This window comes from Crotalus tigris, unplaced genomic scaffold (assembly GCF_016545835.1).
Source record: "Crotalus tigris isolate CLP2741 ecotype Arizona unplaced genomic scaffold, ASM1654583v1 scf7180000017631.5181431, whole genome shotgun sequence".
Classification (NCBI taxonomy): Eukaryota; Metazoa; Chordata; class Lepidosauria; order Squamata; family Viperidae; genus Crotalus; species Crotalus tigris.
In genome coordinates, this window is record NW_024096525.1 from 1,955,296 (window position 1) to 1,971,803 (window position 16,508).

General features: G+C 39.8%; 1 protein-coding gene across 2 annotated transcripts in view; it reads right to left on the reverse strand.

The window, feature by feature from the left end:
• The window catches only part of ARHGAP32 (Rho GTPase activating protein 32), a 157,443-nt gene that overhangs the window by 50,700 nt on the left and 90,235 nt on the right, over positions 1 to 16,508 (reverse strand). For both annotated transcript variants that reach the window (XM_039334513.1, XM_039334515.1), the window contains 6 exons: positions 14,733 to 14,819; positions 6,772 to 6,909; positions 6,323 to 6,415; positions 4,774 to 4,896; positions 3,788 to 3,865; positions 3,061 to 3,142 (listed from right to left, as the gene is read on the reverse strand). In XM_039334513.1, coding sequence (XP_039190447.1) covers positions 3,061 to 3,142; positions 3,788 to 3,865; positions 4,774 to 4,896; positions 6,323 to 6,415; positions 6,772 to 6,909; positions 14,733 to 14,819 — 601 coding nt within the window. The remainder of the gene's footprint in view (positions 1 to 3,060; positions 3,143 to 3,787; positions 3,866 to 4,773; positions 4,897 to 6,322; positions 6,416 to 6,771; positions 6,910 to 14,732; positions 14,820 to 16,508) is intronic.

Genomic DNA, 16,508 nt, shown 5'->3' on the forward strand with positions numbered 1-16,508 from the left:
TTTGCAAAAGCCCTAAAAAATATTTTTTTAAAAAACCCCTAACCAGAAAAACAGCTGCATTTTGAATGACAATGCTATGTTTCATTCATATGTACCCATTTCAGCATTATCCTGGCATAACCTCTGGGCTGGCTGCAGAACAATGCTATAAAAATAGCTAAAGAATTTCACAGAGGTTTATTTAGTACCAAACACCAACCTATAAACTGACAGATGCTCAATGGATTAATTGGGAGTTGAAAAGACAAAGCATCTCTTTGAGAGCCTATTGTATTATTGACCTGAAATATGCTTTCCTTCTCCTTTCAGACAACTTTAAATCTGCTTGCAAAGGAAGGTAGTTTATGACCACTGGCTTTCAAAAACTGTATTACTGAATTGTGCATCTATCACAATCTTTCAAGTTCCAACAAAAGTCAACTAGGCCAACACAGATTTTCTTGTGGGCCAGTTCAACCACCTGGCTCAAGGGAACTGCATGAATTAGTTTACGTATCGGATCTCTGGTTATATGCAACCTGTCATGTGCTGTTGTTCCATACCCAGGATGTGTCTATCCCAGCAAACTCAGCATTTGCAAGCATCTGTAATAGTACATATTATCCTTGGCTTTGGACAACCTGCTGGAACAGTTGGAACCCACCAATTCAATGATTCCAAAATCATTGTCTGCTGCTAAGTCTCCTGCCCTGTATAAGTTGCCTAGGTAACCTTGAATTTTACTTTATATGTTATAATGGGATATGATTAACTATTATACTTTTAAAAACTATTATTTTAAAAAGATACTGAAAACAAAAGCTACGTGAAGACTATCAGATTTATGAGCTATTATATTTTATCCCACAAACAGGATTACATTTATCCAGGCGCTGCCAAGATGAACTCCATTTGCATAATAGTATTAGCAATGTTTTTGAATTCTACAAAAGGCACAAATGTTAAGAGCTTTTTAACAGCATGTGTCTCCTAGACAAGCAACTCCAAATCACATCTGTTTTGTTAAAGTGCTATTTCAAGAATCACAAACGTTAATAAAAGCACTTCCAAGACAACATCGGAAAAGCACATGTAAAATGAGATGAACAGCATGAGGTTAAGCTAACAAACAAAACATTCACATGAAGTGGATGACATCTTTGACATCTGCAGTGATATGACACCAATCCAAATGATATGGATAGCACCCAAAAGAAAAGGAATTGGAAGAGAACAATAAAAATGAAAGTATCTGTTTGCATGATTTTACAATGTAGAGAGAGCTGAAACATCTGTTCCATCTGTTCCAGCACTATTCAAAAGACTGGTGTCATTCAACTAAGAACGGAAGTATACAGCAGAAAGGAACAGACAACAACTATGTTTGTACATTCTCTTAGAAATTACAAGGTACACATCATTACAGCTAATCAATGTCATAAAGAATACGCATAGCATTTTCCCAAAACAGAGATTTTTAGTCCTACACTCCGGATTTTAAATATTTGGGGGATGAAGAGAACATTGCATTTTCCTTCATGGAAGTTTTATGGCAATTGTAAAAATTATTACTATTCCTTATCCTTAACACAAACTGCAACAGAATGATCTAGAAGATTTTGCAAATCAATTTGGAATTGGGCAATACATCTCAGAGAGAAAGAAAGTTGTGGATTTTATCTAAGTCTGTTCTTATGCCAAGCATCTTAAATTGGATAATTCTTTAAAATCAGAACTAACAAATTCTGCAACCCCAAAACATTTGAGAACTTGTTTTAAGTGACCACAGAATAAAGCTAACATTGAAGTGAACACACTAAATTTGTTGCTTTGTCTATTGAGAGAAACCATTTTGATATGCTGACTCTCGTTTTCCATCTATAGAATTCTGCCTTCAGGTATATGATGAAACAAGATTCATGTTCAGGTTTGTTTAATCTTATAATATGCTTTGCAACCCTTTATCCCTATGGTATCTGTATTTCTTAAAACCAAAAATCTTCCTGAACTTTCTGGGAAAACATGGGCAACTAAAAAGTGATGACAGGAATACCACCTGAATTGACCTCAACCATAATATAGTTAGTTATTAATCTAAGCTGTAAAGAAGATTCACAATTCATACAGTCTTCAACATTTTTCCCTAACCTAAACTTCAAAAAAACCAACCTCTCCAATAAAGGTAAGCAAATTTTATTTATTTATTATTTATTAATCACGTTTTGGAAACGCCTACCTTCCTTACAGATTGGATGACAAAACATAATGCACATAATAATGTTTACTTTTCCCTTAGTCCACAACCCGCTCCATATTCCACTACACAAAGAAAAATCATTCCTAGGTCAAAACAAATTTCTGAAGTACGGTTCATCAAACATTTGATTTGACTCTGTGCTTTGTAAACAACATTTGCAGCCAAACTGGAAGTTACATTAGATAATTATTGCTTGTATGCTCTTTCATTATTAGCATGGGTGTTTGTGTTTAATTGTTTACTGTGCTGTGGTTTTATTGTTGCACTTTATCGACTTTTAGGAAACAGCCTGAAAACATGTGGAAGTTTTGTTTTATTTTATTTAGTTTGGGCAGCTATTTTTATTTTGGAAGGCAGCATATAAATTCATAAAAATGAGCAAAGGATTTAGTTCAACAAATACAGCCTCCCTTAGCAGATAGATAGAAGGAAAGGAGAGAGAAATAGGCACAGCAATGAATCAGTTCTGAGTCTGAAATGCAGAGAGTAAGTTCAATGGAAGAAAAAGCAAATTATCTTTTGCATCTGTTTTCCTTGGCAAGAAATTGACTTCCTCCTCAGAGTAACTCTGAAAGGCACATCAGTTTATGATGATGACCAAGCAATGATTTGTAACAAAAAAACTCTTCTCCCACCCAAACCGATAAAAGAAATCAGTACAAATGAAAATGTTTGACCAGCACAAACTAGACAATGAAATAAGCTTGCATGGACGAATGCAATGAAATAACTTTATCCCATAGCAAAGATACTGAAAACGGTAAGATGACAAAATTTAAATCAGCATTTTGTGGCACACATGCTTGAAAAGCACACACACATACCTGGCTTTGGTACAGAATTGGTCACTGACTGAGGAACTTTGTCGTTAATTAGTTCAACACATTCACTAGGAAAGAATCCCACCTATAGTGACATATAGAGATAGAAAGAAAAAAAGAGAGAACTTGTATCCATAAGACAGTTAAACAATCTCAACAGAACCATGGAATAAGGACACATGCTGATGATTTTGCAAGGAAGTGATTATTCCAAATCCCTAGAGCAGTGGTTCTCAACCTTTCTAATGCCGCGACCCCATAATACAGTTCCCCATGTTGTGGTGACCCCCAACCACTTATACATCACCGGGTGCCAGGGGCGTGGCCAAAGAAAAGGGAAAAAAATGGTGGACAGCCTTGTTTGGCGACCCCCGTGAAATGGTCGTTCGACCCCAAATGGGGTCCCGACCCACAGGTTGAGAACCACTGCCCTAGAGTGTTCTTCCCCCTGCTTTATATCTGAATAGAGCAGGAGTTTGCTAGACCTGGATTTCATTTGACTCTAGCTATTTTTTCCTGTCCACAGCTTCCAAGACAGAGATGTATTACTCTTTCAAGAATTTTCTCTTACTCTGATATTGATTAGGAAGATTTTCACTTTTTTCCCCCAAAATTTATGCAAACAATATACTGTAAACAGATTACAGAGTAATTTTTTTTTAGAACGAGTATCCATCCTCCACAACTTTTAGAGCCTGCCGTATAAAACTAACCTAATATTTGGACCTACCTGAAATCCATGTTTTCCCCTCCACCAAGTGGTCAGTTCTTTTGGAGGCATATCAATAACAGAAACAATATCTCCAACCTGGAAATGAAGAAATGGAAGTATTTTCTCACTGGGACGCAAAGCACTATCTCGTTGTATACTTTATCGGGCTGGGAATACAAAATCCTTTAAATAGTACTAGCTCTTGCCTATTAAACATGCACCTATAGAATTTGTGAGCACTACACGGCAGACATTTTATATGTTCATAAAAAGAAAATGTTGAATAGCAGCTAAAAGATAAAATAGGCTGCTGGTTAAACTGAGTGTATAGCCACATTGGAAACATAAGTGTGTAAGGAAAGAATATTGAACAAGCTAATTAAAGGTAGTCCTCAACTTATGACCAGCCAGTTAACGATCATTCAAAGTTATAATGGACCCAAATATAGGTACTTACGACCTAAATTCAAAATTCTAACAGACAGTCCCCCTCCCATGGTCATGTGATCACATCTTGGGTGCTCAGTGCTTAACCTGCATTTATGGCTCTTTGCAGCTTCCCACGGTCATATGACCACAATTTACAATGTTGGCTGAAAATCGGCATTTACTTCTGGTTCCTTGCAAAAAAAATGCCCCCCAAAAGCCCATGGTGATTCACTTAATGACTGTCACAAAAAAATGTCAAATCAGATCCTTAAGGTTATATGACCTGCTTAATGACTGGCACAATTACGACCAAATTTCCAGCCTCAATTATGGTCATAAGGACTACCTCTACTTAAAAATCTGCACTTATTTGTCTATTTGTTTCTCTGTCTTCATTCTTAAAATTAAGTGTAGAATGTCAAATTACCGTAATTTTTCCAAACAGAATTAATGTACTGTTATACAAGCAACATGAAGAGCTATCAGAAGCTTTTTAAAAACAGTGTTTAAAAAGACTGACTTTCTCTGGGCAGCATACACTGAAATCATTATATATTTATCCTCCTGTTATTTACCTCAAAGGAGAGTTCGTCTCCTGCCTGGGCGATGTATCTCTTGATAACATGGGCAGCTGCAATAGCAGGAACATTAATGGATGATTCTTCGTGAACCAGGAGGCGATTCCCCTTATTATCAATCTGCAACACAAGGTAGGTGGTGAGGAAGCCAAAGATGTACAGATTTGAGCAGTTTATTTCATTAACAAATTTATAGAGGAGAATTTCATGTTGATTTGTAAAAGAAAGCAGAGCTAAATGGAGCTTCCTGCTGAAAAAAACGCAGAAGTAATAAGCACTGTGCAGAACAACAAACTTCTGCAGAAAGTAGAGCTCTGTTTTATAGGGGTTCCACAACTTCCTTGGAAGGCAGTTCCAGTTAGCACTGGAGGAGGAGGAGGAGGAGGAGGAGGAGGAGGAGGAGGAGGAGGAGGAGGAGGAGGAGGAGGAGGAGGAGGAGGAGGAGGAGGAGGAAGAGGAGGAGAGACCATTTAAGCTGGCCTCTCCTTTCTGGAATATCCCAGGGCTTCGTCCATTATTTTCTACTTTTTAGCATTTCCCATATTTCCCCGAAAATAAGACCAGGTCTTATATTAATTTTTGCTCCAAAAGATGCATTAGGGCTTATTTTCTGGTTAGGTCTTGTTTTCGGGGAAATACGGTACTAAGTGCTAAGCCTGGCTGGTGGGCTTAATTGGGGATTATTTTTTGCGGTGGGCTTATATTACGAGCATCCTGAAAAACCATGCTAGCAGGGCTTATTTTCTGGTTAGGTCTTGTTTTTGGGGAAATAAGGTATGTTAAGATGCTGGGGGAGGCCATGATTAGTCTGCATAGCTAAATCATCCATACATTATCAACTGCTATCCTAAGCAGTGCAGGAGATGCTATCAACTTCTTGATTTAGTTCTAGAGGCTATGAGGGTTTACACAGGACAAAACAGACCACAGCTTAACCCCTGCAAGATGAAGTTCACTACAAATTCCTGACATCTCCAGGATTGCCTCCTGGTGGCAACTCTCCTTCAAAGAGCAGGTCTGAGGACTAAAGGACATCTTGGACTCGTAGCTACTACTATATGGACAGTTGGAAATCAGGGGTCAGGAGGGAGGCAGAGTTATCCAGTTGTGTGCCAGATGCAGCACTACCTGGAATCTGAAGTCCTGGCTACATGACTCATGCCTTCATTACTCCTCACCTAGACTCCTGCAAGGTATTCTACCTTGGGGCTGCCTTCGAAAATTTCAGCTGCTCACTCTCAGCTGCAGGCTGAGAAGCTGAAAAACATCGATCTACCAACATACACTTAACCAGCAAGCCGGTTTATATGGGCCATAATCTCAATGGAGAGGACTTTTTGCTAGGTGACTTGATTCAGGAGGATCTATACAATTAAGGAGGAGGACGTAATTCCTGCTTTTATCTGGGGTAGCCTAAGAGCAGAGGGCCTGGGTGGCCATTTCTAATTTAGAAACCTTCCCTGCTTCCATTCCATTTGCCAGCTGGCAGACTTGCAGACACAAAGCGTTTGATGAACTGAGGAGAAAGTGAAGTGGGCTCTTGTACCTCCATCCATGTGAGAGCAGGACCGCAATTTATCTTGTTGCCGGCAATGGCTGAGAGTCGGGAGAGGTAAGCCATCAGCATCTGGGTAACAAGCTGCAGAGGACAAGGAAAAAGTTGGATAATTCTACCGATGCAGAACATCCCGCCCGATTCCTGTATTTTAGGGACATAACTGAAGCAATCTCTCTCCCCTCCCAACCCACCGTGTGTGTGTGTGTGTGTGTGTGTGTGTGTGTGTGTGTGTGTGTGTGTGTTTGTAATAAATTGATGTAAATATATAGACGTCTCTCTAAACAATTCAGAGGCCCCAGGCTAAAACCAGGAGACAGTGAGTTCTAGTTGCACCTTTAGGCATTAAAACTGGCTGGGTGACTTTGGGCCAGTCTCTCTCTTCCAGTCCAACCCATCTAGAACTTTTAAGCTAGTTACAAAACTTCCATTATTTTTACCTCCGGATTATCCTTCAGGGCATCAGCACGGGGCAGCTCGGAGAGCTGAGAAAAGCGTCGGTCATAAATACATAGATGGAGATGTTTGTCAAGCACTCTAAAGTCTTCATAACTCCTCTTCACAATCCAGCTCTTGCCCTGCAGAGAGAGAAAAACAACAACCCTACAGTGTCATTTCATTCATTCATTCAGCAATGTGCAAGGACTCTATGAACCTGGTTATTATCGGCATTCTTCCCAAATAATCACATTTTCACTCAAACCAGGCTTTGCTAATTAATTTCAACCTCTTATTGAAATTCCTTACATCACTGTATAATATAGTGTTTTGAATGAACACCAATAATATATTAGAATGGCAAGTTAAGCGCAATTTTCCAGAAAAGAAAAGTTTTCGATCAGGATGTTCTAACATAGGCCAGCGAAACATGGACACTAACCTCACAATCAATACAAAAGCTAAAAATGCTGCAAAGAGCCATGGAAAAAGATACATGCTCGGCATCAGATAGAAAGACCTGCGCATGGGTTAGAGAACAAATGAAAATATATGATGCCATCAAAAGAGTAAAAGAATGGAAATGGAAATGGGCTAGCCACCTAGCAAGAAGGACCTATGGCAGTGGACCAAGGCAGTCATAGAATGGATCCCACTTGATAAAAAAATGTCCACGAAAGAGACCTAAAACAAGATGGAGCAACGACATTAGCAAGTATTGAAGATCCAGCTGGCAAAAGAAAGCTCAGGACCGTATTGGTTGGAGACATGCAGAAGAGGATGCAGTGGATAGACAATAGCGAGGAGGAGGAGGAGGAGGAGGAGGAGGAGGAGGAGGAGGAGGAGGAGATTAGAATATGAGCTGAGCCGCCTTAATATGTCAAATTAAATAAATTCCAGCACCCCTTTTCAACAGAAAGAAAAATGTAAGCCAGTTAGTTAAAAATATCTTTGAATGCGGAGATATTAGAACTGAAGTTGGCATGAATATTGAGTAGTTATTCAAATTCTCAATGACAACGACAGTCACAAAAAACAATTGCTTGCCATGCCATGTATTATTTTGGTGTCTTTTATGAACTTTTTGTGGCTTTTGAATTCAAACACTTCCAAATCATATCAAACAGCGTAGACAGGCAAAAAACAAACAAATAACTCAGGAAAACAATTTAATACCAGCAATAACATTTCACGCTGATGTTTTGGATTCTATCTAATAAACTATGACAAAATACCTCACAAAGTATCTTAGGTAGATGTATTTTACTAATGCATTTATCCTACACCCGAATATGGATGCTTTTTTTCCTCGTGTTAATTTTTTAAGCCAATCCTTTAGAAACACATTCAAAGAACGGTTGCTGGAATTGGGTATGTCTAGTTTAACGAAGAGAAGGACGAGGGGGGACATGATAGCAATGCTCCAATATCTCAGGGGCTGCCACAAAGAAGAGGGAGTCAAGCTATTCTCCAAAGCGCCTAAGGGCAGGACAAGAAGCAACGGATGGAAACTAATCAAGGAGAGAAGCAACCTAGAACTAAGGAGGAACTTCCTGACAGTTAGAACAATTAACCGGTAGAACAACCTGCCTCCAGAAGCAGTGAATGCGCCAACACTGGAAGTTTTTAAGAAGAGACTGGACAGCCATTTGTCCGAAATGGTGTAGGGTTTCTGCCTGAGCAGGGGGTTGGACTCGATGACCTCCAAGGTCCCTTCCAACTTCATCATCATCATCATCATTATTATTACTGTGGGTAAGCATCTAAATAATATGTTTGCCGAGGGAAATTATGATTAAGAAGTGTGAAAAAGAAAAAGAGCACATAACCAGGTAACCAAAGAATAATAAAGGGTTTCTAGCATTCAAAATTGTAGCGCTGGACTATTTCTCTTCATGAAATCTCCTTCTGAATGGCAGGATGAACAATATACAGCTTAAGTCTCTGGCTATTTGACAAGAGATTTGCTGCTTTCAACACTTTATTACATTCCAGTCTCTCTTTACAACTTCTAATTTAAACAATTTGCTATCAGACACATTCCAGGTAAAACATGTAAGTACAATAGGTCAGGGAGAGAGGGAAAGGGAAGGAAACTGAGATAAGTGCTGGCAATTCTGATGTAAGAATATTGAGTGCAACACCCAAATATAAATCCGTAGCATGCAGCATTTTTTTAGCGGCACTATATTTGAAATACTTAACAGCCAAACAATGAAAACTGCCAAAGAAATGGATTTATATTTCTTTGAAGATGGGGCTGTGAATCATCTACCAATATAATGAACGGTTTTCTCCCTTCTTGATGACAGCCTCTCCAGTTAAGTGTGTTACTTACTGGTTTAATAGCATCTCTCATCTATGTATCCTGAAATTATTTAGCATTTTTCAGTGCCGATAAATTTATTTTACTAAGAGCATGACTGTTTCAGAGTGGTAAGCAGGTTACTCAAGGTCATCGAAAAAGATATATTAATAGAACAGTTCTGACTAATAGGTATGCTGCATTGAGAATACTCCCGATAGTATTAACCAGCAAAGCTTTGCTGTTCTTTATAAGCAATCGTACTGGGATGACTTTCTAAGGGTGAAAAGTTTTAATAACAATAGCTATGAAAACTTCTTTGGAAAAATCTGAGATAGACTCTTTTCCTACCTACCAGTGAAGATCTTCTGTTTAGTGCTAAAAAAAGTAAAAAAAAAAAATTGATCACCATCTCCCATGTTACCGTGCATGATGCATTAAAATCTTTAGCTGAGAACTATCTTCACTGACACTTCTTAGCATTTCCGTAATTTAAATATAGCCTCTCCTAGGGTGGTATTCTCCAGATCAGGGCTCCTCAAACCCCGGTCCATGAACCGCAACTGGGCTGCGGCATGCCAGCAACTGGTCTGCACAAACAAGCAAAGCCCCATCTGTGGGATGCAGGCAGCACACAAAACCATGCACTCTTCGGTCCTGGAAAAATCTTTCTCCACGGAACCGGACCCTGGTGCCCTAAAGGTTGGTGACCTCTGCTCCAGATAACTTAAGCTGAGAATTGTCAAACAAAAGACCATGTTAAATTTGCAATTCTGGCAATCAAGGCTCAAATGCATTCAAAAAGCACCTGTTGGTGAAAATGTGACCTAATATCACATAGTATGAAGTCTTTAGGTAGAAATAGTTGGTTACTGTAGGAGTAGCAGAACCTGGGAGCAGAGTTAAAATAGGGATTAGCCTAGAATCCCTACGTAGCCACTAATGAAGTCCAACCTCCTTTGAATTCCACTGACCTGCATCTAAATCGAAGCAGCCGCTAACCATTAGTTGAGAAGATTCCTGTGCATAAGCATGACTAGCAATAAATCAGTTTAATTAGACCAGTGGTTCTCAACCTGTGGGTCGGGACCCCATTTGGGGTCGAACGACCATTTCACGGGGGTCGCCAAACAAGGCTGTCCGCCACTTTTTCCCCCTTTTGTTTGGCCACGCCCCTGGCACCCGGTGATGTATAAGTGGTTGGGGGTCACCACAAATGGGGAATTGTATTAGGGGGTCGCAGCATTAGAAAGGTTGAGAACCACTGAATTAGACCTTCATGTGTGGACCCTGGTCTTTCCCAGCTTGACAGTTACAAATCTAACAACATCCATAAAGTGCATGCATTTTTTTCAAACACAGCAAGTTAGCTCCTCATGAACATTGAAGGAACAACTTATGAAGATGGGGCTCCTTTAAAGACTTGAAAGGAAGAAGCTTCATACAAAACAACTGTCTTGGGGACTATGGCTTATTTACATCTAATATCACACTGATGGAAGAGAAGGTTAAAAAGTGGAAACTGATTTTGAGTTCATTTACAGGTACTACCAAGAAGAAAGCAATAGTGAACCACTTCTGTCTTGACCCAAAAGCAACAACATGGACACGTCCATGCAGTTACTAGGAGTCAAAGAAGGAAAACTTTGCCTTTACTTTCACACTTATTATGTTTCGGGGGGCTATTCAGTTAAGTATAACCTTTCTCTACGATTTACAGTTAAACAGTACCTTGCTCCATAATAAACAGAAAGAACTGCCAAGGTACATCACTCACGGAGACTGTAATGGCCAGCCTTTTGTCCAGTCTCTCAACAAAACTGCCTTGACATCTTTTCAGGCTTAAAGGGAGAGAAAAACCAAGCTGGGACAAAAATGGCTGCAATTTCCAACGCTAAAACATTGTTCAGTGTGCTAAAAACAAGAAAAATAAATCTAGCAAGCAGGTCTGACCTGAAGTTTACCTCAACTAAGAAACAGAAATTTGCAGCCGCTGCAAAGAAGATATAAAATACATGAGATACACAAGAAACGTGCTAGTTTTGTCTATTTTCATACACCGTGGATTCATCTGTGAGAAAACGGAGAAATAACAATAGGAGAAATAACCAATATGCCAAAATTGGCTTTCTAATAAATTAATCCAGAATTTATCTCTTAGCTATTTAATTCCTATACTCACCCTATACCCTCCCCAGTTTTCAATATAGACTTTCATACTGTACCACTTTTCAATCAAATGTAATCCCCCAATGCAAAGCTTGAATATTATGATCATTTGTGGTGGGGAGAGGAAGTTAGGTGAGAGAGGAGGAGGAGGAGGAGGAGGAGGAGGAGGAGGAGGAAGAGGAGGAGGAGGAGGAGGAGGAGGAGGAGGAGGAGGAGGAGGAGGAGGAGGAGGAGGAAGAGATCAAAACACTTTTCAACAGTTTATCCATATGGTTATTTTGACAGAAAGATATATGGGGAAACCAAGAAAAGGAATAGAATTTCTTAGTGATACCCAGTCTAAGGTGGTTGAGTGGGAACACAATGTTGTCTTGCTAGTCCAGTGGTTCTCAACCTTTCTAATGCCACGACCCCATAATACAGTTCCCCATTTTGTGGTGATCCCCAACCACTTATACATCAGCGGGTGCCAGGGGCGTGGCCAAAGAAAAGGGGGAAAAAATGGCGGACAGCCTTGTTTGGCGACCCCTGTGAAATGGTCGTTCGACCCCAAATGGGGTCCCGACCCACAGGTTGAGAACCACTGGGCTAGTCAAAAGTCCTCCTCATTTGTTTCAAGCAACCGATAACTTAAAAATAGCATGCTAACATGAAGAAAGAAAAGAGAGAGAGAGAGAGAGAAAAAAACTCATTATGAACTCTCCCGTCACCCACCAAAAGAAAGATGTTTCTGAATCGCAGATATTTAGTGAGGCTAAAAGTAAGAGAATTTCAAGTAGGCCCTGTTAAAAGTAGAGGGTATGAAAGCTGTGATTATTTTTTTTTTAAGTCTACTTATCTGCTACAGACGGAGTTGATAAATTGAAGTGCATTCAGCTACTCAGTGAAGGGAAAGAAACAAATTTTCCAGTCCAGAAGTTTTAAACAGGCTATTGCTAGAAGGGCTCATTTCTTTTGCTTTCTACAATGCTCCTCTTATTCGCAGCAAATTGCTTCTAAGCAGCCGAGGCCTTTGAAAAGTATATGGATATACGCCAATCTAATAAGCTAATTTCTGGATCCAATTTAACCAATGACCATCTTCCACTAGCACATTTGGTTTTTCAGATTTTATAAATAACGGTAACAAACCCAAGACTTTTGTTTATGTCCAATAGCCATGCTGAATTCCTTTTTGTGAATGCCATGGCCTCCTTTGCCCTCATGTAGATTACTCTTTCGAAAGTAGCACAGACTTTGACTGGGAAATGTCAACTTTTGTCTCCATTAGGAACAACATTTGTTCCAGACCAGACAACCTATCAGTCCTAGCAAAGGGGCACTGAATACACACAGATTTTCTCTCCTAAAAGAGGAGGTGTGCCTGGAAAGGTACTCCTGGGGACAGACAATATTTTTAAGTTTGCCACAAGTGAAGTCAATCAGTCAATCAGAATAGAACTAAAAGGGACTTTGGAGGTCTTCGTCCAAATCCCTGCTCAAGTAGGAGACCTTATATCATTTCGGACAAGTGACCGTCCAGTCTCTTATTAAAAACCTCCAGTGATGGAGCGCCCACGATTTCTGATGGTAAGTCATTCCACTGGTTAATTGTTCTCACTGTTACAACCTTTCTCCTTAATTCCAGGTTGCTTCTCTCTTTGATTAGTTTCCATCCATTGTTTCTTGTCCTGCCCTCTGGTGCTTTGGAGAATAAGTTGACCCCCTCTTCTTTTTTGCAGCCTCTCAAACATTGGAATATTGTTATCATGTCACCCCTAGTCCTTCTTTTTTCTAGACTAGCCATACCGTACATCAGTTCTTCATATGTTTTAGCCTCCAGGTCTTTAATCATCTCAACTGCTCTTTTCTGTACTTTTTCTAGAGCCTTATTTTTTATTTTTATTTTTTTGTAATGTGGTAACCAAAACTGGATGCAGTATTCCAGTGGTCAATACTGCATATTATGTATATTGGTTACTGATAACTGCCAGGACTGTACATAACAAGAACATAAATAAAAGTTAAGATAGGTGAATACTGCAATTAATCAGTTAAAACTGTTAAAACAGTCTTTCTGTTAAAATCAGCAGAGCTTAAAACAGTTCTCTCCAGAAGGTTTAAAAAAAAAAGAGAAAATTTCATAGCAATAAAAGTGTTAAGAGGATGAGATGGACTTTTTTTAAAAAAAAAAAAACCCTGGCAGATGAAAAAGAAGGTGAAAGAATATTCTGTAATTGGAAATACAGCTCAGAAGGCCTGTTATGATTAACCACTAGGTCAGGGGTTCTCAACCTTGGCAACTTTAAGACTTGTGGACTTCAACTCCCAGAATAGGAATTCTGGGAGTTGAAGTCCACAAGACTTAAAGTTGCCAAGGTTGAGAACCCCTGCACTAGGTATATTTCAGTGCCTGAGCTCAGGGATATGCAGAATACTGCAGCTGAAAGCCACAAAGTCCGTTATAACCTAGCACAAATACTCAAATTCTCTGCTCTGCAGTACAAGGATTAAATCCTAAACCTCTAAAGCTGTTTTCTGCTTCCAGAATGATCTGTGAAAAACACACATTTTTTCAAGGTTCCAATTAATGTCCTTTGAGGTTTCCTCATATGTGAATTCATAAAACCCACCTACTCTCCCCCTCTCAAGTAATGGCTTTGTTATCCTTTCTGAATATGGGAGCCATGCCTTTATTGTTGTTAGTTGCAAAGTCGTGTCTGAGCCATAGCGACCCCATGGACAACATTCCTCCAGGCCTTCCTATCCTCTACCATCTTCTGGAGTCCATTTAAGCTCACACCTACTGCTTCATTGACTCCATCCAGCCACCTCATTCTCTGTTGTCCCCTTCTTCTATTGCCCTCCATCTTTCCCAGCATTAGGCTTTTCTCCAGGGAGTCCTTCCTTCTCATTAGGTGGCCAAAGTATTTGAGTTTCAACTTCAGGATCCGGCCTTCTAAAGAGCAATCAGGGTTGATCTCCTCTAGGACTGCCTAACTTCAGTTATTCCTCAACATGGCCACAGTTTGGGTCCAGGATTTCTGTTGTTAAACAAGGTGATTGTTAAGTGAATTGCACCCAATTTTATATTTTTTTGTCACAGTTGTTAAGTGGGTGTTAAGTGAATCCGGCTTTCCCCATTGACTTTGCTTGAAGGAAGCCAATTGGGAAAGTCATAAATGGTGATCACATATTCAACACGTATAGAGCAAATGATTAATAGGTTAGCATAGGTTGCAGAAACATTCTGAGTAAAGTCTGAATCATCACTTTATGGATACTCCTCAGCGTAATTGAATTTCTCGTTGTATGCAGGTCCAACAAAAATAAGTGAGTGATTCCAGGGCAAGTGGATCCAATTTAATAGTTACTCGGGTGTTTCCTGAAACCCAATATTAACTTCAGGTGTTATAAACAGTGGGAACCGTGGGAGAAAAAAAATCAGCCAACTATCATTCAGCTCATGACTTTTCATAAAATCAAGAGAAGAGGGGTAATATTATTTACCTGACAAGAGATTTGTACCAGGTAGACAAGTTCCTTGGACTCACAGCCATTTCTTGTTACTTCATTCTGTTCCTCGGGGAGTGAAAGCTATTCCAAAAGGAGGTGGGGGGAGAGAGAAAGAGAAATACAGAAAGACTAGGTCAGTTAACAACGGTAAGCCAAACCTATATAAAAAATAGAGCATTTAAATCCAACTTGCTTCAAAATGTATTTTATATCAAAGAAACAACTATTATAATGTGGGCTGGTTGTTTTGGTTTTGGCTTAATAGATTGGAAACATTCTATACTCTGGTATAAATCCAAGAACATGCATCTTGCTAGATCAAACTTCTTAAATCGCCAATACAGTTCAAGAAAGTTCAAATAACAACTAAAAATTCCTAATCGGTGGGGGTTTTGGGTACTAGGTTCATAGAAACAGTTCCACAATCCCTCAATATTTAAGGCAATCTTCTCTATCTAGATACTTAATCATCTTTGAAGATTAAATAGTAAAACATTTCCAGATGCCTGCCTGCCTGCCTGCCTGCCTGCCTGCCTATCTATCTATCTATCTATCTATCTATCTATCTATCTATCTATCCATCCATCCATCCATCCATCCATCCATCCATCTATCTATCTATCTATCTATCATCTATTTCTATCTATTATATATATATAATTTACCAGAGACATGATTGAATAAAGTATTTCGGAAGATCATTTAAATTTATTGATTTCTCCTACAAAGTATCAGGCAAAATCTCCCCTAGCCTTTACACATTTGTGACATGCAGAAATGTGGGGATTTGTGTACCACCGGTAACCCTCGATTTACAACCACAATTAAGCTCAGAATTATGATCGTTAATCAAGATGGTGGTTAAGCAGGATCATCATGTGATCATGCCCAATTTTACAATCTTTTTTGCAACAGTTGTTAAGCGAAAGTCACGATCATTAAGCAAATCCATTGTTCACAATGGCGGTTTCCAGCATTAAAAAAAAAAAATCTTAAAGCGCAGTCATGTGGCTGTGGGTTGCCACAAACGGCTATAAATGTGGACCAGTTGCCAGGAACCCAAAATGCAATGCATGTGTGTGAGAGAGAGAAACAGACACACACACACAGAGAGAGAGAGAGAGAGAGAGAGAGAGAGAGAGAGAGATAGAGACAGAGACAGAGAGAGACCTTCTTCCGGAAAAAAAAAAAACTTTCAAATCGCCATTTTACTTTCACTCTCCACACAAGCAAAGAACAAAGAAAAAAAGATCGACCTAAACTAAAAAGCAAATAAAATCCAATAAGTCCATTCCTTTATCCAGCTCTGTCCGCTTTTAAAAATCACTCACCCGGTCCCTTTAAGCGCGGAGATGGTAGCGGCGTTTCGCTTTGTTCCCGAAGGAACAAAGACAGCTGGGAGGCGGAGGCAGCCCGAACTCCGAGGGAGCTCTCTTTCCACCCCCCAAAGAAAAGTTCCTGCGGGGTTTAAGAGGCTCTACCTCTATTTGGGTGGTTCTCTTCCCCCTCCCTTCACCCGGGAGGGAGATTTCGAGCCGCGGGACAGCTGGTGTCTGCCGTACTCCGCGGTTCTCACGCTCACCCAGGAGGACGGTTACAAAGTAGCCGCCATCATCGACGCTATCCACCGGAAGCCAGAAAAGTCAGTGGTAACCATACCCAAGCATTCCGAATTTGTTGGTGACGTCCATTTTGCTCTAGGAGTTCATGGTGACCTAACCCTAACCCTAAGTAGAATTTTCCTCCAATGGGATTTTCCCATGTATTTTA